At 46.2% G+C, this 25528-nt stretch overlaps 1 protein-coding gene across 1 annotated transcript; it reads left to right on the top strand.

The window, feature by feature from the left end:
* The first annotated feature begins 8813 nt into the window (after positions 1–8813).
* LOC127382739 (b(0,+)-type amino acid transporter 1-like) lies at positions 8814–20006 on the top strand. Its single transcript, XM_051614738.1, has 6 exons — positions 8814–9557; positions 11324–11457; positions 15459–15588; positions 17328–17452; positions 17875–17962; positions 19773–20006. The coding sequence occupies exons 1-6, from the start codon at positions 8814–8816 to the stop codon at positions 20004–20006; spliced, it is 1455 nt and encodes a 484-aa protein (XP_051470698.1).
* The last annotated feature ends 5522 nt before the right edge of the window (positions 20007–25528 follow it).

The raw sequence follows: 25528 nt of genomic DNA, 5'->3' as shown, positions 1-25528 counted from the left end.
CAATGTGCCCTTGTAGCCAAGAAGGCCAATGGCATCCGGGGGTGCATTAGAAAGGGTGTGGTTAGTAGGTCAAGAGAGGTTCTCCTCCCCCTCTATTCTGCATTGGTGAGGCTGCATCTGGAGTGTTGTGTCCAGTTCTGGGCCCCTCAGCTCAAGAAGGACAGGGAACTGCTTGAGAGAGTCCAGGGCAGAGCCACAAAGATGATGAAGGGAGTGGAACATCTCCCTGATGAGGAGAGGCTGAGGGAGCTGGGTCTCTTGAGCTTGGAGAAGAGGAGACTGAGGGGGGACCTCATCCATGTTTACAAATATGTTAAGGGCAGTGTCAGGAGGACAGAGCCAGGCTTTGTTCAGTGATGTGCAGTGATAGGACAAGGGACAATGTGTGCAAACTGGAGCACAGGAGATTCCAGGTAAACATCAGACAAAACTTCTTTCCTATGAGAGTGACAGAGCCCTGGGACAGGCTGCCCAGAGAGGCTGTGGAGTCTCCTTCTCTGGAGACATTCAAACCCACCTGGACACGTTCCTGTGTGATGTGCTCTGGGTGACCCTGCTCTGGCAGGGGGTTGGACTGGATGGTCTTTTGATGTCTTTCCAACCCCTAAGATTCTGTGATTCTGTGACCATGGAACCTGTTCATTAGCTCAGCTCCTGCAGCATCTCATGGTACTGGTACCGTTACCTTAATTCCCACAAGCTCCACAGCCAATTCCTGTCTCAACCCTCTCTCTTCTGATACAGGAACACATGTCCATTGTCCAATTTTACTATTTAAAACTACACGTCTAAGCTGTTTTTCCCATTTGTGGGAAGAACTCCTCCGCATTACCTTAACATCCTGCAAACTTCCCATTTAACACAAAAATGGATACAAAAGGGCCTTCCTTTAGTATGATTCCTGTAAATCCATTTGACAAGGGCCAAGCTCTCAGCGCACTGACAAGCTCAGTCTGCTCCATTGCTCAAAAATGTGGTAGTATTTGCAGTTGTTTCCCTTACCTATCTGTAGAACTATGTATTTCTTCAAGGAGGACTATGTATTCTGGGTTTTTTTCTGGACTAGCTAGGATAACATACTGAACTAGTGCAAATGAGAACACTTTGGTTTAGGGCCAACAGAAAATTCACAGCTGAATTATAATAGATTTTATCATTAATTCTGTTTTTTTATTTACTCATTACTATACTAGTGTTCTAAAATGCAGGGAGGCTGACCTGCCATTCAGCTCCATGCTCATTGCTCCTGTGGAAGTGATCAGCTTGTGCAAAGAAGCTGCTCTGCAAGAGGTTTAAAGGAAATGTGTGGGAGGAGGTGTCAGGAAATGGAATGTGCAGCCCCCCAGCACAGATCTTCATGATCTCCCAAGAAAGAAGCATCTCTGGTGGAAGTGCTTTGCTAAATGTCAGCCTGTGCTGGAATGGCCAAGAAGGTGTCAGCTGAAGACTCGTTTCACCAGCAAGACAACTTTTGTCCCTGAGTCATTCATCCCCTCATAGCTGGCTGAGGTATAAACAAGCTTCATAAATGTACCTCATAAACAAACTGCCAGAGTCAGTGATTGGAACACAAGCAGAGTAACCAATGGCATCACTTCTTGTACGTGGATGTGAGTAGTTTTGGAGAGGCAAAGCCAGAGATAACACCAGCTGTTCTTTAGATTCACATTCACTTCCTTCATAACAGTGTGACTATCAATGCTTATCTTAAGAAAAAAGCCTGCATGTCTCAATAGAGGTATGTTTTTCTCTCCAGTGGAGAATTAAGTTGCAGGAGCTCTTCAAGCTGAAGGCAGACTCTGGCTCTTAGAACTGAAGATGACATTATACTCAGTGCAAAGAAAGAAGCCTCAAAGATGAGCATCAAATTGATTCTCATTCATTTCATATATTAAGCAGGAATGATTAAATACTCTAATTTCAAAAAAAGTTCAAAGAAATATTCCAGGCCATGGAAGTGATCACAAGAGGTCTGGATAAGAGTTTGTTTGCAGACTTCAAAGATGATAGTTCAGCCATATCTGAACAAGGAAGAGAGGGAAGAATGTGGGTGGGGTTTTTCTCCTCTCCAAAGGAGAAACATTCTATTAATCCTAAAAGCATACCCATAAGTTTTAATTTTGTTGCATAAAGTCCCACCAACTTAATTTGCATGAACTTGAAATTTTCTGTATCTTCAAAAATGAGCAGCCGTAGAGCAGAGGATCAACTCGAAGAACTGCCTGCAACAGTGCTCTAGCTTAAATCATTCCTCTCATCTTAAGATTCATCAGCTCACTTCTACCTATGGCCACATCAAATACTGATCCTCCCATCTGCAGTAGGTTCTTCTGATGGAGTTCTGAACAAACAGCCCAACACCAGATGGACTTTGCTTAGGGTGACACTGGGCATCTGTGGCCATCTCCGCTCTCCTGTGGTGTGATCACCAGACTAGGTATTTTTCTTCTATCTGAACCATACTTGAAGCTCTCCAGAATCTCCTGTTCTTACACAGTGCCAGGGAGGGCAACCAGAAGCAACAGGGTGTGTCTACAGGAGTGGACACATCATTTGGATACCAAAAGGCAGGACAGCCACGTGAGCTCAGAGCTCCTTAAGACCCCTGTTCTGACTCAGCACTCTTAACATGAAGACATACACACTGTCCTGGTTTCCATGAAGAAATTCCAAACCTTATCCTATGTCTGACTTTCCTTCAGAGCAGCAAGGCACAGCACAGGGAGCAGAGATACGTGCAGGGAGGGAAATCCCAACTTGCTTCCTGAGCGTGAACAAAAATGGTTGAGCGCGGTGACACCGAAAAGTGGGTGTCAACATTATGCATGCTTAAAGTATCATATAAATAGTGACAGTGTATTCCTACAAATGTGGGCTTACCTTTAATTAAACCTGCAGGTTTTACAGACTTCTAAAGTACCTCTTCTACCTCCAGTGCATCCATCTTCCTAGGCAGTTAGTGAAACACAGAGCAAAACAAAACATTCGTCAAGCTGAACGGATGCATTTTTTAACGCTGCAAAACTCAAGTTCTTTTTCTGAGGCAGCTCTCCCTCTCTTGCAGGACAGGACCCCTGCTTTCAGCTGATCTCCTATCAGGGCCCAACAGCCGTTTGTGCATCCACACTCCCCCGTGCTGGGGTGGGGGCCCAAAGGTTCCTGCATCTGTAGCAGAAACAGCCAGAGGAAGAGCTGCACTTCATTATTCCTGCAGGAGCTGCCGGGGGAGGAACCCACCACCCTCCCAGCTCTACCTTTGCTGTTCCTGTAACGCTGGGAGCAAAGAGCCTGACAACTGGGAAGCAGGGATTAGCTATTCAAATGGGAATAATCGATTCCCAGCTCCCTGGCAGAGGAAAAGCAGGCACCAGACCACACCTCGCAGCTGGCAGCTTGCTTTGCCTACTGGCTTGAGCTGGCTCCAGACGGAAATCCAGTTCAGCTGGAAAACTTCTTCCCTCCTAATACATCCTCTCAGAGGACTGCAAAACAGGAAGTTTAGGTGTGTAAACAAGAGTGCCTTTCCACTCATTTTGGTTAAGGGCTAAGAATTAGGAGACAACTTGTGTAGATTCATCCAATTTGCATTCAAGAGAACAGTGCCCCTTCTGAGTGATTTTTGGACATCCTCAGTAGTCATGAATTTATCAGCTGACTGCATCTCTGACAAGGGCAATTAGGAAGCTCTGATCTGGGACCAGAAAGAGTCCTCCAAGCCTTTATGCACAATTATTTTCTTTTCAAATGAAAATTTACCAAATGGAATTAAAACCTGGCCCTCATCTCCCACGCAGACTTCCCCTGGAAGGCCAAGAAAAGAGGTGTAACACGTTTCATCTTTCCTTATATTCATATCTATTTATAACTTTTACCAAAGCATACAGATGGGAGTAATTACAATCTCAACACATCACTATCTTCCCCAGATGATTAATTTTTCTGTTGGTAAAATTGTACAAGATGAAGCATTTGCTGCAAAATACATGTTTCTTACAACTTCATAAAGACCCAGCCAGAGATATGAAGGAGTGTCATAACCTATGTGATTTTCCAGGCAAATGTGGAGTTTTTTCCTTGATCTTTGACAGAGAGGTTATCATTAAACACAGTGTTAAAATTAATCCCTTGTCCTTGCTTTTTGAGAAGCTAGGCAGCAACTGGCACACAGACAGGCTGAGCTCCCTTGTCCCTGACTAAGCTTATTCCAGAGGATCAACTTCCCAGTGCTGCAAGTATGTCCTAAAGCCCATGGTCCAGCCTACACCTACACACAAATGAAGTGTTTTGGGCACGTAGGGGCCCAGCCTGACCTCACTGTGTGCTAAAGCACATCCCACCCTGGTGTGGGGGAAGAGCAGTGGAAGAGTGATCTGCCCCACACGTGTTGCCAGCAGCCAGTGCCACGCAGGGATAAGCCTGCCCAGCCCCACCCAGGGAAAGCAAACAGGCAGAGGCAGCCCAAAAACCTTCCAGCAGCTGCTGCAAGCCGTGTTTGCCTATTTTTCCTGCTGTCTGCAGTCCTCCAAGTGTCTCTCCTAGTCCCCCACACAGGTCCTCTGCTCCACGATGCTACCCAAAGCTTGATGCTCCCTTCCTTTTGCCCCAGCAAAGAATAATAAGAAAAAAGGCTCTGGATCATTTGGGTCCAGAAGACAATATTTTTGGAGATGTCCCTGCTTATTGTAGGGGGGTTGGACTAGATGACCTTTATAGGTCCCTTCCAACACAAGGAATTCTATGATTATGTGATTATAGAATGATAACTTAATCCAGTGAAGGCAAAGTTACAGGCTAAGCTCTAGGCATGCCTGGTAGTAGTTTGTTCTAAAAAGAATAAACTATTTAGTGTTAGTGAAAGTCTTGTTACACATCTCATAAATGTAGGAGTGCATTTCACTGACCAAACAGAACCTCAGAGTTGAAAATATAGCCATGTTTTAATTCTATTTTTCATCTTGCTTGGTAGGAAGTTTTAATGAAAACATTTCTTGGTAACCTGGTATTTAACATGACAGCATTGGTTTGATAGTGGTTCTGCAAAACGGACTTCATATAGAACAAGATAATCTGATCTTGAACTAAGCCTAAAAAAGAAATTAAAAATTAATTCAAACATTTAGAAGGAGTGCTTGAGAGTACAAACAAATACCAAGAAATTGTTGAGGCTGATGTAAAGCACTGCTAGGAAGAGAAAAAGAAAACAGGACAGGTTTGGAAGGCTGTGTATATAGACACATATATACCATGTGTGTGTATATGTATAGCCAGAAAATCAGGAAATATGGATCTAAGCAGGAATGAAGGAAGCAGTTTGTATAATACTCCCTCAGTAGGTGAAAGAAAATGTAGCAGTGGCACTATTGAAGATGGCACTGTTGAAGAGCTAATACTTACTGCAGGGTTTCTATTTCAGCCTTACTGCTCTGAGACCAGTAGATGGCAACCACCCTTTGCGATGTCAAAGGTAAATGAAAAGTGAGAGTTGTTTAGGTAGGGGATTTGTTGTGTGAAAGCTTGAGCAGCAAAGTTTTGCTACTCTGAATAAGAAGAGCAAGTCCAGAGGAGGCCACGAAGATGGACCGGAGGGCTGGAGCAGCTCTGCTCTGGAGACAGGCTGGGAGAGTTGGGGTGTTCAGCCTGGAGAAGAGAAGGCTCCAGGGAGACCTTAGAGCACCTTCCAGTGCCTGAAGGGGCTCCAGGAAAGGGTGTTGAGGGTGATGAGGATTTGGAACAGGTTGCCCAGGGAAGCTGTGGCTGCCCCATCCCTGGCAGTGTTGAAGGGCAGGTTGGATGGGGCTTGGAGCAGCCTGGGCTGGTGGGAGGTGTCCCTGCCCATGCAGGGGGGTTGGAACCTGATGATCTTTAAGGTCCCTTCCAACCCAAACCTTTCTATGATTCTATGATAAGAAGGCAGTACTTTTCACTCGTGGTCATGCACATCTTTTGAAGGGGAGCAGTGAGAGGCCCTTTTACACAGCCAGTTTTGACAAACCATAACTGTGATCATCCATTTGACTGAAATATCTTGTGGCTGCTCTTGAGTGATGATACCAGTCAAAAAAGAACAAGTCAATGGAAAAAAAATTAATCAAAGCAATCAGACTATCTTAGTTCCCAGAGGAATAGCCTCGAGTTCTTATAATTATTAATTAGATTAATTATTACTTTAGGTAGAAGCAGTTAGAACTGAGTAACAATGATCCCTGGATTGGAAATAGACTTCCCTTCAGGAAATGACTGAAGTTATGGATATACCAGTTAATTAATCCTTGTTATCTGAGTGGCCTTACAGAAATTTGTTTGACATGATCAAATTTGAAGAAATTCTGATTCTTTCTGCAATATCAGATTAAAAGTTCTTCATTTCTAGGAGCAGGAACTGTAAAGATTTGAAAAGATCCTCTCAGGCCTTCCAAGAGCCTTGCATTTACACTTCTGAAAAGAAGGTGCTCCATTAAACCAGGAGAACAGTTAGGGAAATATATCTGTAACCTCACTGGAAGGATACTTAACTACCTGCAGTCATATCAATTTTCCTTTAGCATTTATTTAACCACATTTTGTGAATGCCTTTTCAGTTAGGATTGATGTACATAATACATTTATGGATGCACACAGAAGTAGAGTGTCTATAATGCCAAAAAACCCCCCAGACCTTTAGACCTCTGAAGGATTCCAGGGTCACCTAACACTGGGATTAGCAGTTTTAAAAAGAATGTGTTGCAGATAAACCAGCTAACAAGAAGAGCACTGTCACTTAGTAGAAGTAAAACGAAATACTCTGCATTACTGAGATGCCTCCCTCCAAGTTCTCAAGCACTTGGCAGACCATTAACTTCAAATGCCTTAACTTGCATCCCTGCAGTTCAAGGTGCATATGTTTATTCTTGGAAGGAACATCTTTGTTAGGATGACTTTAAAAACCTTTTTTTTTTTTTTTTATGAGGTGAAAAAGTAACCTTTTGGTTTTGTTAATGCTACAGCTTTATCAGCTGTGAATTTTTATAAATTCCTTTGAAATTAGGAGAAATCCAGCTGGGATCCATTTCCTACTGAATACTGGTGAATTGATATTAGGAATAGCTTCTAGTATCCTTTACAACCCCCCCAAACTTTTGTCTTTCTTTCTTCTAATAAGATTTATACTGTAAAAAAAATCTGACTTTTGAGTTCTCTTTTTTTTTGCTTCTCTGAAGAAATCAAAGGCCCAATGCTAAAATCTGTGCAACTTTATTTGCTTCAGCATGAGAAATTATGTGACTTTTATATACTGTTTTTCTTTCTGCCCAGGAGTCTTGCTAAGAGTCCTAGAGTTATCTTGGAGTCTTCTTGCAGAAAACTGTAAAGCCAGGGAGATTTTTTTTTTAAAAAAAAAAAAAAAGCAAAGAAAGAGAAATCTAAATGATTTAGAAGCAAAGGCATTTTTACCCAAACAATAAAAATACTTTTCTGTTTATGTTAAAGCTTTTTTTAGCTCAAAGGGTTGAGAAGAACAGATAGGTTTAAAGATTCAAGGTCTGCTGTTGCCATGAAGGGCTGAGGAAAGGCTCACTCCTGTTTTCTGGACCTTATCACAACAGAAGTCTGCAAGAAACCTCCAAGGATGGTAACTCTCCTTCTTTACAGTTGCAATCAGCAGGGATTAGTTTAAGTTCAAAGGAATCCATATGGACATTCCTCCCTGCTCAATACTTTGTACTTACTGCAGATACCAAAATCTGCCCTCATCACCTGTACCAATATTCATTTACAGCAAAGCTCTCCCTAAACTCTGAAATTTTAGCTATCTAAGTAGGGGTCAGTGGCACTACCTAAAACTTGTGCCCCTCATTTCCCTTGGGTGTGCACTGAAATGTGTCTAGATAGCAATGACCAAGTCCTCTGAAGGTCATGGTCTGCTAAGAATGTGCATATCTCATCTACATTGGCAGAAAGGCCCTTTCACTCTTCACTCCTCCTGGACTTTCTAAAATTTGAAAAAGCCAGAATTGCCCCTTACGATTGTGCAGGAAAATGGTCTCTGGACTGTTTTTAACAGAACATTTATTTGCATTTGATTAAGACATGGAAATGTTCCTCACTGAGCGAAGCTAAAGCATGTTGGGTGACAGGCTTGTTAGATCCCTTTCTAAAGGGGAATAAAAATGTGATAGAGCACTAAAGCAGGTGCTTGAGCACTGACTTTTAGTCAAAAAGTACAGATTTGCCCGGAGATTTTGTTTACCTGGTGGTTATTTCAGATGCCATTTGAAGCATAACTGAAAACATAACTTTCAAGCTACAGCACAGGAAGTTCCACCTCAACATGAGGAAGAACTTCTTTACTGTGAGGGTTACAGAGCACTGGAACAGGCTGCCCAGAGAGGTTGTGGAGTCTCCTTCTCTAGAGACTCTCAAGACCCATCTGGATGTATTTCCAAGTGACCTGCCCTAGGTCTTCCTGCTCTGGTGGGAGGTTTGGACTCGACGATCTCCAGAAGTCCCTTCCAACCCCTGGCATTCTGTAATTCTATAAAGGAGAGGTAAACAGGGACATAGTCCAGTAAGGTGCTGAGTGATTCTGCAGTGGTCCTGATTGCCATCCATTGCTATTGCTTGCAGTGAGAGGCAAAGATAATCAGCCTTGGCAGGATTGGATCCAGATAAGTTGGGTAATGAAAGAAAGCAAAACGCGGAAGCTAAGTTTATATTCCTTGACAGTGTTCAGCATGACCTTTGTAATTATTAACTTAACCCTAAGAGCCTTAGATGGTCCTTATTCAAGTGCCTCAGCCTCATTCCATATCTTCTCCTAACAGCAACATCTCCTAACGATGAGGAAAAAGAAGACAGCAGATTCACCTCCTTCACCCACAGATCTGAGCGAAGGGAAGGAAAAATTAAGACTGAAGCAAGAGGTGGGCCTGATTAGTGGAGTGTCATTGATTGCAGGCACCATGATAGGCTCAGGGATCTTTATGTCCCCTGAGTGGGTGCTACATCATATGGGGAGCCCTGCCAGCAGCCTGCTTATCTGGGCAGCCTGTGGTCTCCTGGCCATGTTTGGAGCCCTGTCATACGCTGAGCTTGGAACCATAATCAAAGAATCTGGGGGAGAATATATTTACATCCTGAGGATTTTCGGTTCTTTTCCTGCTTTCCTTTTTGCCTACACTTCTGTCATCCTGGTGAGACCAGCTGGTTTGGCAGCTGTCTGCCTGAGCTTTGCTGAGTACGCCGTTGCGCCCTTCTACCCGGGGTGCTCATCTCCACAGGCTGCCGTCAAGTGCACGGCGGCCGCCTGCATCCTGCTTTTGGCCATCATCAACTGTCTCGACGTGAGGCTGGCAACGTCTGTCATGAACGTTTTCACAGCTGCCAAACTCCTGGCACTGCTGCTGATCGTGGTGGGTGGATTGGTGCTGCTGGCCAAGGGACAGACGCAGAGTTTTCAGCACCCTTTTCAAAACACGAGTGCAGGGATCGGGGCGGTTGGAGTGGCCTTTTACCAGGGACTGTGGTCCTATGATGGGTGGAACAACCTGAACTATGTCACTGAGGAACTGAAGAAGCCTGAGGTGAGTGAGTGGGCTGGGTTTTACTTTACCTGATCCCCTTGCTAATGGGTTTGAGTCTATCTATGATCGTGGCAAGAGGGGTAATCAAGGGATTGGAACACTGAGGAAAGACTATGGTGCTTTCCCCCTGGTTTGTTCTGTCTCCTGGGGCAAAACACCTATGGGTGTGTCCAGAAAGGATAAAAATGAGTCTCTAAGCCTACCTACAAGAAAGTACTAAAATACTCCACTGGCTGGAAAAAAGCTATTAGGCAGCTCTGGGGAGGAAGTTTTAGGGGATCTCACTGTAGACACCTGGATTCATGCAGAAAAGCCCTCACTGCTGTAATCCATGAAGGTTTCTTATATTCCCTGAAAGACTTGATCCATAATGGACGTATCAAAACCACACTTATCTCTCCTCGTTGCACGGAGGGGGAACTTCAGAGCAAGCTAAGTCTCACTGGATGACTCTTCTCTTTAAATGTCTACACTACAGGCATTGTTCTGTCCAGTGCTGCCAGCACTGAAGTAGCTCACTTGAATCTCACCTCAGCCCTCTCTGTGCCATAGTACCTCCTCTCACAGATGAGACACCACAGCAGGAAAGAGCTGTTTGAGTGCAGAGTGTACAGAGTGTGCCTTCTACCAGTGCAGCATGCAAGGTTTTGCCCACAAAATTAAAATACACAGTTAAGTATTAATCTAAATGGCAGCAAAGGTCCTAGGATCGTGTGACACTCTCTCGCATGGCACCACGAGGACTGATATTCCAACCCTTGCAGGGTGGGGGCAACAACATAAAGAACTGCTGTGTCCTGTCTTGCAGTGGGAATGAGGAATGCAAAAATTGAGATTTCAGATTTTTAGAAGTCTACAGTTGTTCTATGTTCACCCTACTCTGCTGCTTTCTTCAGCTGCATAAGGCAGTGTTTGCTTATTTTATTGAGCCTTAAAATGGTCCATGAAGCAGGTCCAGGTAGCATCCTGTCACTGCAAAGAAAAAATATAATTCCTTCCCACAGCAAATTTTTCATGTGCTGCCCAACTTTGGTTTAGCCCTTAGAGCTGTTAAATGTGATGCAGCACTCCCTGATACTTCATCCCTGCTAGTGGGATGTTCATGGGACGATGCAGCACGCCTGGAGACATAACACATTAGTAACAAATAAATCACAGAATCACAGAATCTTAGGGGTTGGAAGGCACCTCAAAAGACCATCCAGTCCAGCCCCCCTGCCAGAGCAGGGTCACCCAGAGCACATCACACAGGAACGTGTCCAGGTGGGTTTGAATGTCTCCAGCCAAGGAGACTCCACAGCCTCTCTGGGCAGCCTGTCCCAGGGCTCTGTCACTCTCACAGGAAAGAAGTTCTCCCTGATATTCACATGGAACCTCCTATGCTCCAGTTTGCACCCATTGCCCCTTGTCCTATCACTGGTCATCACTGAAAAAAATCAGTATTCAAGTAATCAAGAAGTATGCAACAGGCATCTTGGGCAGCTCTAAGCCAAAGTAATTTTAAGTAAGATTTGGGTTTGTTGTTGGGTTGTTTGGTTTCAAAAGACAAGCTTTTGAAATGTACAACCTTAGTGTTTGCCTGACGTCTTTGGGAGACTGGTGTAAAATCTACCATGTGAATTTGGATCGAAATCTTACTGTGTGGAAAAGTTTAGTGAGTGAAGGAGTTTGAATGAGGGATGTGGGTGGTGGCAAAACCAAAGCAAACAAAGCCCAGTGCAGGCATACATGTGCTGCACCTAACCCCTTTGTCTTCCCTTTTCCAGGTGACCCTTCCCAGAGCTGTGATGATTGCCATTCCTTTGGTTACATGCCTGTATTTGCTGGTAAACCTGAGCTACTTTGCAGCCATGACTCCACCTGAGCTGCTGTCTTCAGGAGCAGTGGCCGTCACTTGGGGGTGAGCTCTGCTTGTGGCAACACAGCCAGTGCAGTCCTGTAAAATGCGGGGTGTCTCTTGAGTTTCAGGAGGTTTTAGGTGCTATTCCCAGTGGGAGTAACAGCAATGCAGTGGTCAGGCCAGGAAGCATGCTGCTAGTCCCCATTCTTCTCAGCTTCAGGGCAGGGAGTGGCCTTTACCCCACCAGAGGCCAAGGCTGCCAGCCCATGGACTCCAAGGTGCATTTAGGCTGCCAATATGGGGTGCCCTGCAGCACACCCCTTACTCCCCGTTCATTCCCACTGGGGAGCTGTAGGTCCCCTCCAGCTCATGTTTTTCTCCATGGAAAGTGGCCATAAAGAGGATGAAGTGCTCACCAGGAGCTTCTCCCCACAGACAGTGAGGATGCAGCAAGGGTGCATATCCAGACCTGGGGACTGGGACATGCTCCCCATTTTAGATTTTTCCTGAAAAGTGGAGAGGACAATGTGCTGTCCCACTCACTAGTGCAGAGGCAGTGGTTTGGGAATGAGGCAGGAGCCAGCTGGGTGAATCCTGTTCACTTGTCAGCTGGAAATTAGGCTGGACCAGTGTCTTTTGGTTCAATTTCTCCATCTGTGGGGGAAATGGAAAATTACACCAATCTCGGCAACACCTTTGAGAAGGAGAAGTGCTCTAACTGGATCATTAGGCTGGCTTGTGCTTTTCCAGAGTTGCACAAAAGGTATTTGTACTGTCCATCAACCTGAAGTTTTTGGTGATATTAAACAGACTTTGTGCAAGACAAGTATTTAGGAAGTGAAGGGACCGTCATGAGAGATGTAGGCACCATCGACTTCTAACCAGATGATCCTACACCAGAACATTCAGCCTTTGTCTGAGTATTTCCAGAGACATAGAATCCATGACAGCCCTAAATGAGTTGTCCTGCAGAAATGATGACATAATATACCCAGAGATGATGTTGCTGCTCATCCTCTTCCTAAAAAGTCAGGCTTTTCTTCTACGTGCATATCACAAGATCTCCAGTTTAAAGATCTGACTGAGCTCTTGCTAGATATGATCTCTTATAGCCTTTCCTGTCATTATAAGTAGTAGCTTTTAAATGTTTAGTGTTTTGTTTGAACAGGTCACAAAGCTTCACTGAGCTGCAGTGTCATGAACTTTCTCTGTGCTTCCTTTCCCATTATTCCTGATTAACAAGTTATTTGTGATTGTCCTCCTTTTTGAAACATCTCCTTTTCCTGCCTGATCAACCATTTCACCCCGAGAGTGCAATTTAGAAAGAGACATTGAACTAGCAACCAGAAAGTTGGGGGTTCAAAAGCCTGGAGGAAAGGCAGGGAGCCACAGGCTGAGGAGAGAGTAATGGCTGTGGTTCATGAGCAAGAAATCATAGTCATAGAATGGTTTGGGTTGAAAGAGACCTTAAAGATCATCTAGTTCCAACCCCCGTGCATGGGCAGGGACACCTCCCACCAGCCCAGGTTGCTCCCAGCCCCATCCAACCTGCCCTTCAACACTGCCAGGGATGGGGCAGCCACAGCTTCTCTGGGCAACCTGGGCCAGGGTCTCACCACCCTCACACTAAAGTTTTTTTTTTCCTAATGTCTCACCTAAATCTCCCCTCTTCCAGTTTTGATCCGTTATCCCTTGTCATCTCACTGCACACCCTGGTAAAAGCTCCCTCCCCAGCTTTCCTGTAGCCCCTTCAGGTACTGAAGGCTGTTATAGGGCTCTCCCTGGAACCTTCTGTTCTCCAGGCTGAGCAGCTCCAGCTCTCTCAGCCTGTCTCAGTTGCAGAGCTCCATCTTCATGGCCCTCCTCTGGACTTTCTGCGTGAGCTCCGTGTCCTTCTTAGTTTGGGGGCTCCAGAACTGGACACAGTACCCCTGGTGGAGTCTCATTAGAGCATAGTAAGGGCAGAATCCCCTCCCTTGACCTGCTGGCCACACTTCTTTTGATGCAGCCCAGGACAGGGTTGGTTTCTGGGCTGCAAGCATACACTGCTGCCTCATGTTGAGCTTCTCATCCACTGTCACCCCCAAGTCCTTCTCCTCCAGGACACATCACATTTAAGTGCATTTATTTCCCATATAAGAAGAAAACTGATAGAGAGAAACATAGTTCAGTGGTGAGAGGTGCAGCCACAGAAGGAGTTCTTGAAACTCCCCAGCATTTCTTTGGTGCCAGTGATTTAGCAGCAACTGCAGATCTCCATTTGCTTGGAAGAAGTTAACTCTCATTACTCTCAAATTATCATTTTTCAGGGTCCAAACAGCAAAGCACCAATATCATAAATGCAAAATGCATACCTGAAAAGATGTTTTACTTAATTTTATGGTATATGTTGTTTTTCCTTGAGGTCTTGAGATTGTGGATTTGCATGATCACAGGAGATGCTCAGATTCCATAATTTTGAAAAAATGGAGAAATATTAATTCTGGTTATTGCAAGTAGCCTAATAACTTGAAGCCTGAAGGACCATAACCCAGATATTAAGCTTCTAAACTACATTTTTAAAGTTATTGTGCCATGATTTTGGGAAGTCAACTCCTAATTTGTGAACATTTGGGACAGGTGATGCTTAAAAAGCGTGTGTTTGGCTTAAAGCCATATAATTCAGATGGGAATATCAAGTATTCCAAAAAATCTCTTGAATTTTGGATTTTTGCCAGTTAGATGAACAGTGTGTGTGTTTGTGTGTGTGTGTGTGTATGTGTGTGTGTGTCTGCACATGATAACAACCCCAAATAACAGCCTTTGTTACTCAATTAATATTCTTCATGCTGCTTCATTCCAGAAGACAAGCTTCACTTTTAAGTGAGAAGACCATCATACCTTCCAAATATTTGCCCCAAACTCTATTTGTAACCATTCTGCTTCTTCTGTTATGGAGAAAGCAAACCATAAATGTCTGAACATGTAGTAGAACTTCTTGGGATGTATTAAGAACAGTGTGTCCAGCAGGTCAAGGGAGGTTCTCCTTCCCCTCTTCTCTGCCCTAGTAAGACCACATCTGGAGTGTTGTGTCCAGTTCTGGGCTCCCCAGTTCAAGAGAGACAGGGATAGGCTGGAAAGAGCCCAAGAGAGGCTACAAGGATGACTAAGAGACTGGAACATCTGTTAAACAAGGAAAGGCTGAGAGACCTGGGGCTGTTTAGTCTGGAGAAAAGAAGATTGAGAGGGGATCTTGTTAATGTCTATCAATATCTGCAGGGTGGGTGTCAAGAATGGGCCAGTCTCTTTTCAGTGGTGCCTGTGACAGGACGAGGGGAAACAGCACCAAGTGACAACACAGGAAGTTCCACCTTAACATGAGGAAAAACTTCATTGTGAGGGTGACAGAGCCCTGGGACAGGCTGCCCAGAGAGGCTGTGGAGTCTCCTTCTCTGGAGACTTTCATGACCCATCTGGACACGTTCCTGTGTGATCTGCCCTGCTGCAGCAGGGGGGTTGGATTTGATCTTCAGAGGTCCCTTCCAACCCCTGGGATTCTATGATTCTGTGAACTAAACTTAGGAAAATGAGGGAGTGGAGTAGCTAAAAATCAGTAGCACAAATACGTGAATATGGGATTAACGGGTTAAATCCTGATGCGTGTTGGGGAAGAGGTTTTAATGCAAGATAATTCTTCAGGTCTGCTGGGAACAGTTTTTCTGCAGTTTCCAAGCTAATATTGTTGGCTGTAACAGCAGTGTCTCTAGGATTCACACCACAGCATCTGTGCACAAAAAAAAAACACAACAGGGGGTTTTGTGCCAGCTTTGTACACCACTGCAGTGTAGATGGATGTAGATGGATGTACACCTGGCAGGAAGAAAAGCTGCCTTTCCTGGACAAGAGAAAATTACGAGGGACTAAATATTCTGGGAACTGGAAGAAGGCTTTAAATCATTAGGAAAGCTTTGGAAAATAGTGTCAGTGAGAGTAACGGAGGGAAGAAACCTGTCTGCTTCTCTGGTGAGTATTTAATGCACCTGCGAGCTGGATGTGAAGCTGTGAACTCTTTCTCACCTCAGGGACAAAGTGCTGGGCAGTTGGGCATGGCTCATCTCCCTGTCGGTGGCACTGTCCACGTTTGGGTCATCAAATGGGACCTTCTTCAGCGGAGGCCGTGTGTGCTACATTGCTGCAAGGGAGGGCCATATGGTAAGGACCAAAAAAAAGGGGTCTGGCTTGCTTTGAGCAGCTCTACCTTCTTGTTCTGCTAAAGCAGAGGGGAGAACACCATGTGTGTTCAACTGGTAGAGTGACAGCTCTTCAGTGGTTTTGCTTCTTGCTCAAAAGCTGTCTTCTCCATATTTTTCAAATATAACTGAGATGTCATCTCCTGACTTTCTTCTTCAGCCACATCATTTCAGAAAGATTCTTAATTACATCTAGCCTGGCATTTAAGAACAGCTTTTGAAATTAAAGACTGAAATAAGCAGTATGGGAGCAGCTGGCACTGGCTCTGGGGTGACCTAGCAAATACACCTGCTGGGGAGGAGAAACCTGGCCATGCTGGTGTGTTGTGAGGCACTGGGAAGGAAGCCCAGCACTGGCAAACTGCCTTTCCAGGCAATACTGACCATGCAAGCTGGTCTCAGGGGTGTTCCAGCCTTCCCATGGGGTGGTCCAGTTCAGATACAGTGTAGGCTGTGTCTGCTCTTCAAGTTTCATAGCAATTACGAGGTGACACCCAGCCTTACATCTATCCTAGCTGGGATTTTTAATTGGTTTTGTTAGGTGGGGCTAGATCTGGTCTGCCCAGCAGCAGCCCCTGGACCCCAGTCTCACCAGTTCCTGGTACCTGGGCATACAAGCTCCCAAGGTTGCTGTCCCACTCCAGCTGCTGGTATAGACCCCCACACTCATGGGCACACGTCCCCACACCTACCCACACTTCTCCCTCTCAGAGCTTCAGCTGAGCTGCATTTGTGCTCTTTTTTGAGCAAGCATGTTGTGTTCCTCATGGACCTCTCTGCTCTTTGGTCCTTCTTCTGCACAGCAGCTGGCAGTCCTTGCCTCAGGGGTGAAGGATAAACCTGTGCACCAGCTCCACTCCTTGAACACAGGAGGGAATCTTTTATGTAGATGAATGCCCAGGTTGGTGGAGATGACTGGGTTGGTGGTTACCTGTTTTGGTGGCTATTGATTCCACAGCTTCTCTTACTGAGGTCAGTGTCTGCTGACTCCTGGCAAGCTCTATGTTGAGCAGTCCACAGATGGTCTGAATCCAACCACACCAGACTAAGAGCTGAATGCTTATACCATTTCTTATAGACCCAGGCCTAGCAGAAGTGCTTGCCTGCTATTTTTGATTGGAAAGACAAAAAGAACCCACTAAAAAACACAGAAACAAACAAAAAAAAGAAAACCCAAACCAAACAAACCCCCCCCCACCTTCTTCAGTAAACTTTCCCAATGAACCAAGCAATAGAGGCTAATAATTCTGCCCATGTTCTGGAACAAATCCTGGTTTGCTCTGTGGTTGGTTCCATAAATGTTGCAGGAGTAGTTCTGGTCTCATTTTCCAGTCAGCCCAAGAGAAGCCAAGTCCCAGAGAGATGTGACAGAGTGGGACCCTGCACAAGGTCCTGATGAGGATCAGGAAAGCTCTGATTTGACTCACCCTTAGTCTGTCATGTCAGGAGTTTGAAAACCTTATCTTGCCTGCCTAAACTGAGCACGTATGATGGGAAACCAGTGAGACACAATACAAATATCCTGGAGGGTGGGGGGCTGGTTTCCATGTTTACACTCCTTGGAGTCCAACTGCTTTTATATTATGATGCCTTCTGGTGCTGAAGGGCTGCAGGCAGAGCTCCCACCAGCAGCTGAAGAGGGCTGAGTAAGGATCTCCAAGTAGGAGATCTGATGGGACCTGGTTTTGCTTTGGCTTCCAGCCAGACATCCTGTCCATGGCTCACGTGCGCTGCCTCACGCCCTCCCCTGCTCTGATGTTTACATCTGCTATGGCTTTAATCATGATAATACCAGGAAGCTTCACCAGTATCGTGAACTTTTTCAGGTATGTCTGTGTAGTGTTTCTGTTTGCACCCCCTTTGGTCCTGGTTTTTGACATTTAGAAGTAATTTCTTTTAATTTTTGTTGTGGTGTCGTGTTTTTTTTTTAGCCTGGGCTGTTGCTTTCTAACTTATATTGGGGAGGGGAGGAAGGGGGAAGAAAGAAAAGAAGGAGCTTAAGAACCAGAATCTTTTCTATCACTGTTTACTTAACTAGGGGTGATTCATCCTCAAATGAAAATTAATCTGTAATATTCAGATAATTCTCCAGTTCTCACTGTTTGTGCTGGAAAGGAAATGAATAGAAGAACTACTAAATTTCTATCAATATTCTCCTTTTTAATTGGAGATATGAACATCTGGGGTCTGGAAGGCAGGATTGACATTCCTGGGTGATTTCACTGTCTATTTTTTCTTTTTCTTCCAGTTTTATAGCATGGCTCTTCTATGGCATGACTATTTCTGGTCTGCTGTATTTAAAAATCAAGAAACCAGAACTGCCAAGATCTTACAAGGTGAAGTAATAACATAAAACCCTCAAACCCTTTTCCTTTGTTGCCTAAATGACTAAAAGAGCATTATGAGAGTGCTGGGGTTGGTTGCTTAACAGATTGTGTGGTTCTCCTTCCTTTTTTAATTTCACATTTTGTCTCAGCAAAGTCAAGGAGGGGCATGATAGTGTGAATATGCAGGCATAAGTCAAGGTTAAATTCTCTGTCTTCATAAGTTAATAATGCACTGCCCCCTCACTGTGGAGAACATATCTACCATATTCTCTCTTTTTCTTTCCTTTCCTTAGAAATTCAAGAGGAAAATGAAGGATTATTCTGATCCACAATGTATTTGCCTGTTCATGCTCTCAGAGCTCAGTTGCACTTCTCAGAGGGTAGCCCAGGTGTAAGGGCCTTGCAGAGGACAGAAAGCTCAGCCAGAATGCCCCAGGTCCTTGGAGGTGGCCAAGGGGGCATGTTTGCTCCCCACAAAACAGTTACATGGAAGGACATCAGGAGTTACTTGTTCTTCCCCCCAGAGCCACGAGTGACTTGAGCTGCATTGCCTTCTCAGTGACTGAGGGAAATATTTTTTCAGGAAAAAATCCTAGGAACAGGGGGTTCCTAAGTCTGTGAATGCAGAACAGTGACTTTTCCCTGAGAAAAGCTGCACGAACGTGTTGGTTTTCATGGGGATTCTCCAGGAGACAGATTACAGGCTGGCACTGCCAGGCTGTGTGAAGCCACACCGAGTGTCTCTGGGGCTTAGCATGAAGGAGAAGAGCAGTGCTTTATCAAGTCTTCCAGCCACTGGCTTCTGTGGCTCTGTCCTGAAATGAGGGTGCTGGATGAGGCCGTTCACCCAGTTTATTGGCTGAATGGACATTAAGAAGTTCTGTTTCTGCAAAAGTGTTCCATGCACCACATAAAACTCCTGCAATCCTGCAGGTCAGTCCCCTGAGGATGCCAGCCTGCTGCAGCCTTTGGCTTGATGGCCTAACTCTTCCCTTAACTAGAACCAGCTCATGTCTGAAGGTTCCACTCGACTGACAATGCATGGCTGATGTCCTGCAGTGCCTGCATGTGTGTTGCAGGTTTCTATTTAAGGGTAAAACTTCCCTTGGTTTGAAAACAATACTTTTTATTAGCATTGTGCCAAAAGCATTAGAACACGGTGCAGAGGGAGCAGAGTGGGACGTTCTGCTACAGGTCTTCTCCATGCTCTCACAGGTAACCATGAACAACATTTCCTTTGGTCTGTATCAGTGCCCTTGTGCTGGACAAAAGGCACAAAGGTAAAAACTGGAAAATCCCAGCTGGGATGTTCAGCTTTTCACCTTGTTATGACAATGATTTGTTTTGTGCATTCACTAATCTTTGAGGGAGAGTAGCTTCAAATGGAAGTTCTTTATGACCAAACTTCTATCAATATTCTCTGAGGTTGCCTGTCCACCTATTTGTCAACACGTGAATAAACCTTCTTGCCCAAAGGTGTTAACGTTCAGCTGTGTGATTTGTGCATGTTTGCTGTGTGTTTTGTCTACAGCTCAGCTGTGGATGCAAGGTAGTAGGGAGAGCAAGAACAGACCTGGCACTAAAACCAGCAGTTTGCATCTTCAGGTCTAGGAGGGCAGGGATGACCAGGGCTTAGAGTGTGTGGCAGTGCTGTAGCTCTGGCAGGGATTTTCAGCCTTGGAGTGGGAGTGGGCTGGATTAATTCAGAGTAAGGCTCCAGCAGGGTTCAATCTAAAAAGCCTTCTGCACAAATTTCAGTGTTGTCCAGATCCCCAGTGGCCCAGCGCATCAATCTTTACTCTGATGTCTTCTTTTGCAGGTCCCAATTATCATCCCTATAATCGTGCTGATGGCAGCTGTGTACCTGGTGTTAGCCCCCATCATTGATCAACCCCAAATTGAGATCCTCTACATTGTCCTGTTCATTCTCAGTGGCATCATTCTTTATTTCCCCCTGGTTCGCTTCAAGTGCCGCTCTCGCTTTCTACAGAGAGTCACCTTACATCTCCAGTTGTTCCTGGAAGTTGCTTCCACCACCAGGGATGCAAACTGAAATGACATCCTCCTGGAACGTGGCTGCCTGCACCTTGGTTTTCAAGGCTCAGGAAGTATTTTTCTGTAAGAGAGAATGAGTAGAAAGAATGAAAGTGCCTCCAAAGCATCTAGGTGAAAGAGACTAGAGCCATGACTCCTCACAGTTCCTTAGCACCTGGGGGACATGTTTTTCTCATTTCCAGCTCTGCCTGGGCAGATTACATTCAGATTCCAAAGGATTATGTGCCTTTTAACTCTCCATCCCATGAAGAGCTGTTCTTCACAAACTTAGCTCTTATATTTCAAGGCAAAAGGCAACAGAAAACTACCAGTGAAATGTTAGTCCTATAACAAACTGTGACCCTAAGCCATGCCTGGCAATGCCTTTAATTATTTCCACCTAGTTCTGTCCATTGTGACAGCAAAGCTTCTCAAATAAATAGAATCATAGAATGGTTTGCTCAGAGATTGCTCAGAGCCCCAACCAACCTGGTCTTCAACACTTCCAGAGATGGGGCTTTCACAGCTTCCCTGGGCAACCTGTGCCAGTGTCTCACCACCCTCACACTAAAGAATTTCTTCATAATGTCTCACCTAAATCTCACCCTCCTGCAGTTTTAATCCATTCCCCCTTGTCCTTTCACTACAAGCCCTTGTCAAAAGCCCCTCCCCAGCTTTCCTGGAGCCCCTTCAGGCACTGGAAGGTGCTATGAGGTCTCCCTGAAGCCTTCTCTTCTCCAGGCTGAACAACCCCAACTCTCCCAGCCTATCTCAGTTGCAGAGCTCCATCTTCATGGCCTCCTCTGGACTTTCTCCAGGAGCTCCATGCCCTTCACTCTCATGCTGAATTAAAGAAACCACATACTGGAAACCACATTAGGAGAAGCGTGGCCAGCAGTTCAAGGAAATACTGTGTCCCTTTGGACTCCACACTGGTGAGGACACACCTGAAATACTGAGTCCAGTACTGAGTCCTCCTGTTCAAGAGGGAGATGTGAAGACAACAGATGCCACACTCCTCTTGGGTTAGTGGCAACCAAGAGCAACAGCCACCAGTTGTGGCTTGAGATCTTCAGGCTGGAAAATCTCTTCACCATGAGGGGACTGCAGCCTTGGAGCAGTGTGCAGGAACGTGCTGAGATCTCGGTTCTTGTACATTTTTCACCACAGCCATTTCCACCAATTTCCATGACCCTAAAGGTGCAGCACAAAAAGGCCATGGGCTGTGCTCTCACCCCCACCTAACACACTGCAGTTACTGTTGATTTCCACTACCCTGAGGCTCAGCCCTTTTTCTCTTCTTCTAAGGGAGAGACATTATATGCTGTTTTCATTTAATTGTCCAGATTGTTCCTGGATGGGACCTGGCTAAAAAGAAACCTGGGTGATAGTCCCTAAAATGTCCTCTTATGTCTCAAAGTGCCACCAGTTACTCAGGCTAACTCTCTTGTCAGAATTTTTTCTGCAGATCTGTTTCTGGAACAGAGTCACTTGATCCCCCAGGCTTTTTCCAGCCCATCTTGGAGCTGTGTCTCTGATTACCATCTCATTCTGCAGTGCCACCCCTTCTGTTCCTGAGTGGTGACAACAGCAGCTACAGACATGCAGGAAGGGTTTGTTGTTTCCAGGTGTTGGGGATGATAATGAATCGGCCAATTGCTGCTTGTCTTCCAAATCCTTCACTTAGACAGTGTTTAGGAGGATTTCCTTCCTTGCTTTTTACTGGAGCTGTCAACAAAGCTCAATGAAGGAAGAATTTTCCCTCCTGAATCCTCTGGCAATGCAAAATTCTTGGGATGCCACCCTGTCTTCCCTCCCAGCATACCCTGATGGACTGAGGAGCTCAGGAGCCATAGGTTAGCTTCCCACCACTGCCCCAGGCTCTGATGTCAGGCAGGCTTCTTCAAGGAGCTGTATCTCAGCTACTTATCTAAAAACTATCATCACCAATTCCAATTTTTTGGAAACAATCTCTGTTTCCTACACATATTTAAGGAGCCTACCAGGTGGAACTGTGCTGTTTTGGAGATCTACAGTCCATATCCAAAATGTGGGCATTTATTGGCTCATTTACAGGTTAGAAATGCAGAATATTTGTGGTGTTAGCCACATATCCATGTGTACCTGAGTACAATCAGGGTTGGCATTGTCTGCACATAGTTCTTGAGGGACAGGAGTTGTTGTCACTGATATTATGGGTGCAGTATATTATAGATGAGCAGAAGATGAAAGGATTAAGTGGCTTGCTCCAAGCCACCCAGGAAATGTGTGGAAAACATCACTGTTTCTCCCAAGGTCCAGTCAAGCATCTTACCATGGAGCTCATCCTTTTGTCTCTGTGTAGCTCTGACATATAAACAAGAATAATGAACAGGAAAAGACTTAACACTTTGGCCAAGTAGCCTTTAAATGTTACTGGTTTGTGTAGGGATCCAGGGAAGCTGGAAAGCTGCAAGTATCATATTCTGCATCAATCTAATTTTCTGCAGATATGACTGTAACAAGATGTTCTTTTTGTTGATGTTGCCTAGGGTTTGCAAGCACAGGTGTTCATAATGCCAAAAAGAAGATGCTGAAAGCACAGAAAAGGGCAAGATAATGACAATAAAATGGACAATTAAGATGAAGTGAGTTGACGTGGTTCTGTTTTTCAGCCCAGAAAAAAGAATTCCTTAGAAATTTCACTGCATGAGCATAAACAATCAACATCAGGCTCATCTCTCCTTGGATGGAAGGCTTAACTACCCGCGTGGGTGCTTCCACATGCATGCACTCGTTTTTTTAAGATGATTGTTTATCTGTTTCAACCCCAGCACATGCAAATCAGAATCTCTCTTCCCTTCCTCAGACACTGGCAGCAGCAGCGCCGGGAAGAGGCAGCAGGTCCTGGCTGTTTCATTACCACAGCATGGTGGCAAACATGCTGGTGGGCAGAGCTGTAGGGCTCTAGGACCACGTTGGTCCTGCCTGTCTCCGAAGCTCCAAATCCCCAGGACCTGTGCTTAGCCCCTTCCTTCATGGGATCTGAGGAAAACTGGACTATCAGCATTGGCCTCAAAGTGATGATAAGGTCTGTACTTCACCTCAGACCCCATGTATCGTTGAATCCCATGCTTCAGCTGGCAACCTGCAACTGCCAGCTAGGAATTTGACCATGGTCCACAAAGCTCAGTGCAATCTGGGTCTTTTCCTGACTTCCTCAGAAGCATCAGAGATGGGCTACACCTGGGAACAGCCAAGGATGGTTCAGTGTGTGTGAGGGCCCAGAAAATCCTCCCTTGGTGATCTTCTTCTAAGCCTTGCTCATATGCCCAAGTTCAAGTGATCATTTGTGGTTGAGGAGAGATTTCCCTGTGGGTGAGGCAGAACAGAATCTGCAATTAGTTTAATTTTGCTCTGTTGCAGAAACACAGCTTGGATTGGCTGGGTTTATCTTACCAGTTCACTGCCTGTGCAGAGAGCTTGGTGTTTAGCCTCTCCTGCTCTCTCCTGGGACACAGGGAGTAACCAAGGGCTCACTGCAGCCTCTCAGCAGCGCTAACTTGCTCCCCAGGTCATCACACTGAGGGGTTTGTTAGAGCTTCTGTTTTCAGAGATGACACAAATGCAGCCAGCTCTGGGAATCACAGACCCTTAAACTGTGGGGTGGAACCAACCTCTGGAGGGCTCTTGTCCAGCTCCCTGCTTGTAGCAGGGCTACTCCCCACACTAAATTAGGCACCTGTGACTGTCTCATTGCATCTTGGAAAACACCGAGGATGGAGACCCCACCACCTCTCTGATAAATAAATTGTTCCCAAGTCCAGTCTGAACCTCTCAAGCTGCAGCTAGTGGCTGTTGTCCCTCACTCTATCATCTGACAGCGTCAGACCCGTCATGTTTGTAACTCCCCTCCAAGGAGCTGCAGGTTGCTGTCAGACTGCCTCTTAGTCTTTTTGCAAGACTCAAGTAGCCCAACGTTCTCAGCCTCCTCCTGTAGGTGACACACATCTAGGCCTCTAACCACCTTGTGACCTCTCTGCTGGACCCTCTCCAGTTCCTCTGCTTCCCTTTTGAACTTGGGCCGGCATTCCCGCAGCTCCAGGCCGTCATTCCTGCAGCTCCCTGCTGTCATTCCTGCAGCTCCAGGCCATCATTCCTGCAGGTCCTCACCGTCATTCCTGCAGGTCCTGGCCATGAATCCTGCAGGTCCTGGAGGTCATTCCTGCAGCTCCAGGCCATCATTCCCACAGCTCCAGGCCATCATTTCTGCAGCTCCAGGCTGTCATTCCTGCAGGTCCCTGCTGTCATTCCTGCAGGTCCTGGAGGTCATTCCCACAGCTCCAGGCTGTCATTCCTGCATCTCCATGCTGTCATTCTTGCAGCTCCAGGCCATCATTCCTGCAGGTCCTGACTGTCATTCCTGCAGGTCCTGGCCATGAGTCCTGCAGGTCCTGGAGGTCATTCCTGCAGCTCCAGGCCGTCATTCCTGAAGCTCCAGGCTGTCATTCCTGCAGCTCCAGGCTGTCATTCCTGCAGCTCCAGGCTGTCATTCTTGCAGTTCCAGGCCATCATTCCTGCAGTTCCAGGCCATCATTCCTGCAGCTTCCTGCTGTCATTCCTGCAGCTCCAGGCCATCATTCCTGCAGGTCCTGGCTATGAGTGCTGCAGGTTCTGGAGGTCATTCCCGCATCTCCAGGCCGTCATTCCCACAGGTCCTGGACGTCATTCTCGCATCTCAAGGCTGTCATTCCCGCAGCTCCAGGCCGTCATTCCCGCAGCTCCCGGCCGCCCTTCCAGCGCTCGGCAGCAGCCGCCTGCCCTGCCCGGAGCAGGGATCAGCTCGTCCCGCGGGAGCCGGTTCCCGGTGCGGGCAGCCCCTGCGCAGCCAGAGCCCGGTACCAGGCGCTGGGTTCAGCCCCGCCCGGGAGCCGAGCCCCAGCAGGAGCGGGGAGAGGACGGGAAAGGGCGACGGGAGAGAAGCAGTGGGATGAGCCTCCTGGACAGTTGTTGTGTCATCCGACCAGGCTCAGCAGGGGGGCTAAGGAAGAGGAAAAGTGACCCCCTGGGTTGATTTCAAAAAGATTTCATTAAATAAAAGATTTAAATGAATCACAATAATGACCTAATATGACTCCCCCCGGGGATTATCCTCAGCTCCAGGCAGCGGTGATGGGGACAGGGCCCTCTTGGGAAGGCAGACAGAAGGAAGAAAACATCCTCAGGCACTCCCCAGTAGACAGTGAGGGGGATGTTGATGTTTATGGCACGGAATGCTGCAGCTGGCCAGCTTTGGGTCCGCTGCCCTGGGCTTCCCAACTCCTGGCCCACAGCACGTGCCTGGATCAAAACGACCCGCGACCTTGGTCGCTGCGGGAACTCGCGTCCCGGGGCATCTTGTCTCTTTGGCTCTCACATGGCTTGGAACCAGCAGCCCCTCGAAACTACGGGTTCTCCCAACAGAAAAATGGTTTTTACAGTTCTCTCCCAGCATGACCAGGACAGGTGGGATGAGGGCAGTGTGGTAGGTAGAGCAAAAGCTGTGCACGCAAGCAGAGCAGA

This window comes from Apus apus, chromosome 3, assembly GCF_020740795.1.
Source record: "Apus apus isolate bApuApu2 chromosome 3, bApuApu2.pri.cur, whole genome shotgun sequence".
Lineage (NCBI taxonomy): Eukaryota > Metazoa > Chordata > Aves > Apodiformes > Apodidae > Apus > Apus apus.
This window is presented reverse-complemented; position numbering and strand designations above follow the sequence as displayed.

Bases quoted from the DNA above. Each gene is read 5' to 3' on its own strand.
- LOC127382739 (XM_051614738.1), top strand. From the start codon at position 8,814: ATGAGGAAAAAGAAGACAGCAGATTCACCTCCTTCACCCACAGATCTG. The intron at 15,589-17,327 runs GTAAGGACCAAA...TTTGGCTTCCAG, and splicing joins CTGCAAGGGAGGGCCATATG to CCAGACATCCTGTCCATGGC. The intron at 17,453-17,874 runs GTATGTCTGTGT...TTTTTCTTCCAG, and splicing joins AGTATCGTGAACTTTTTCAG to TTTTATAGCATGGCTCTTCT.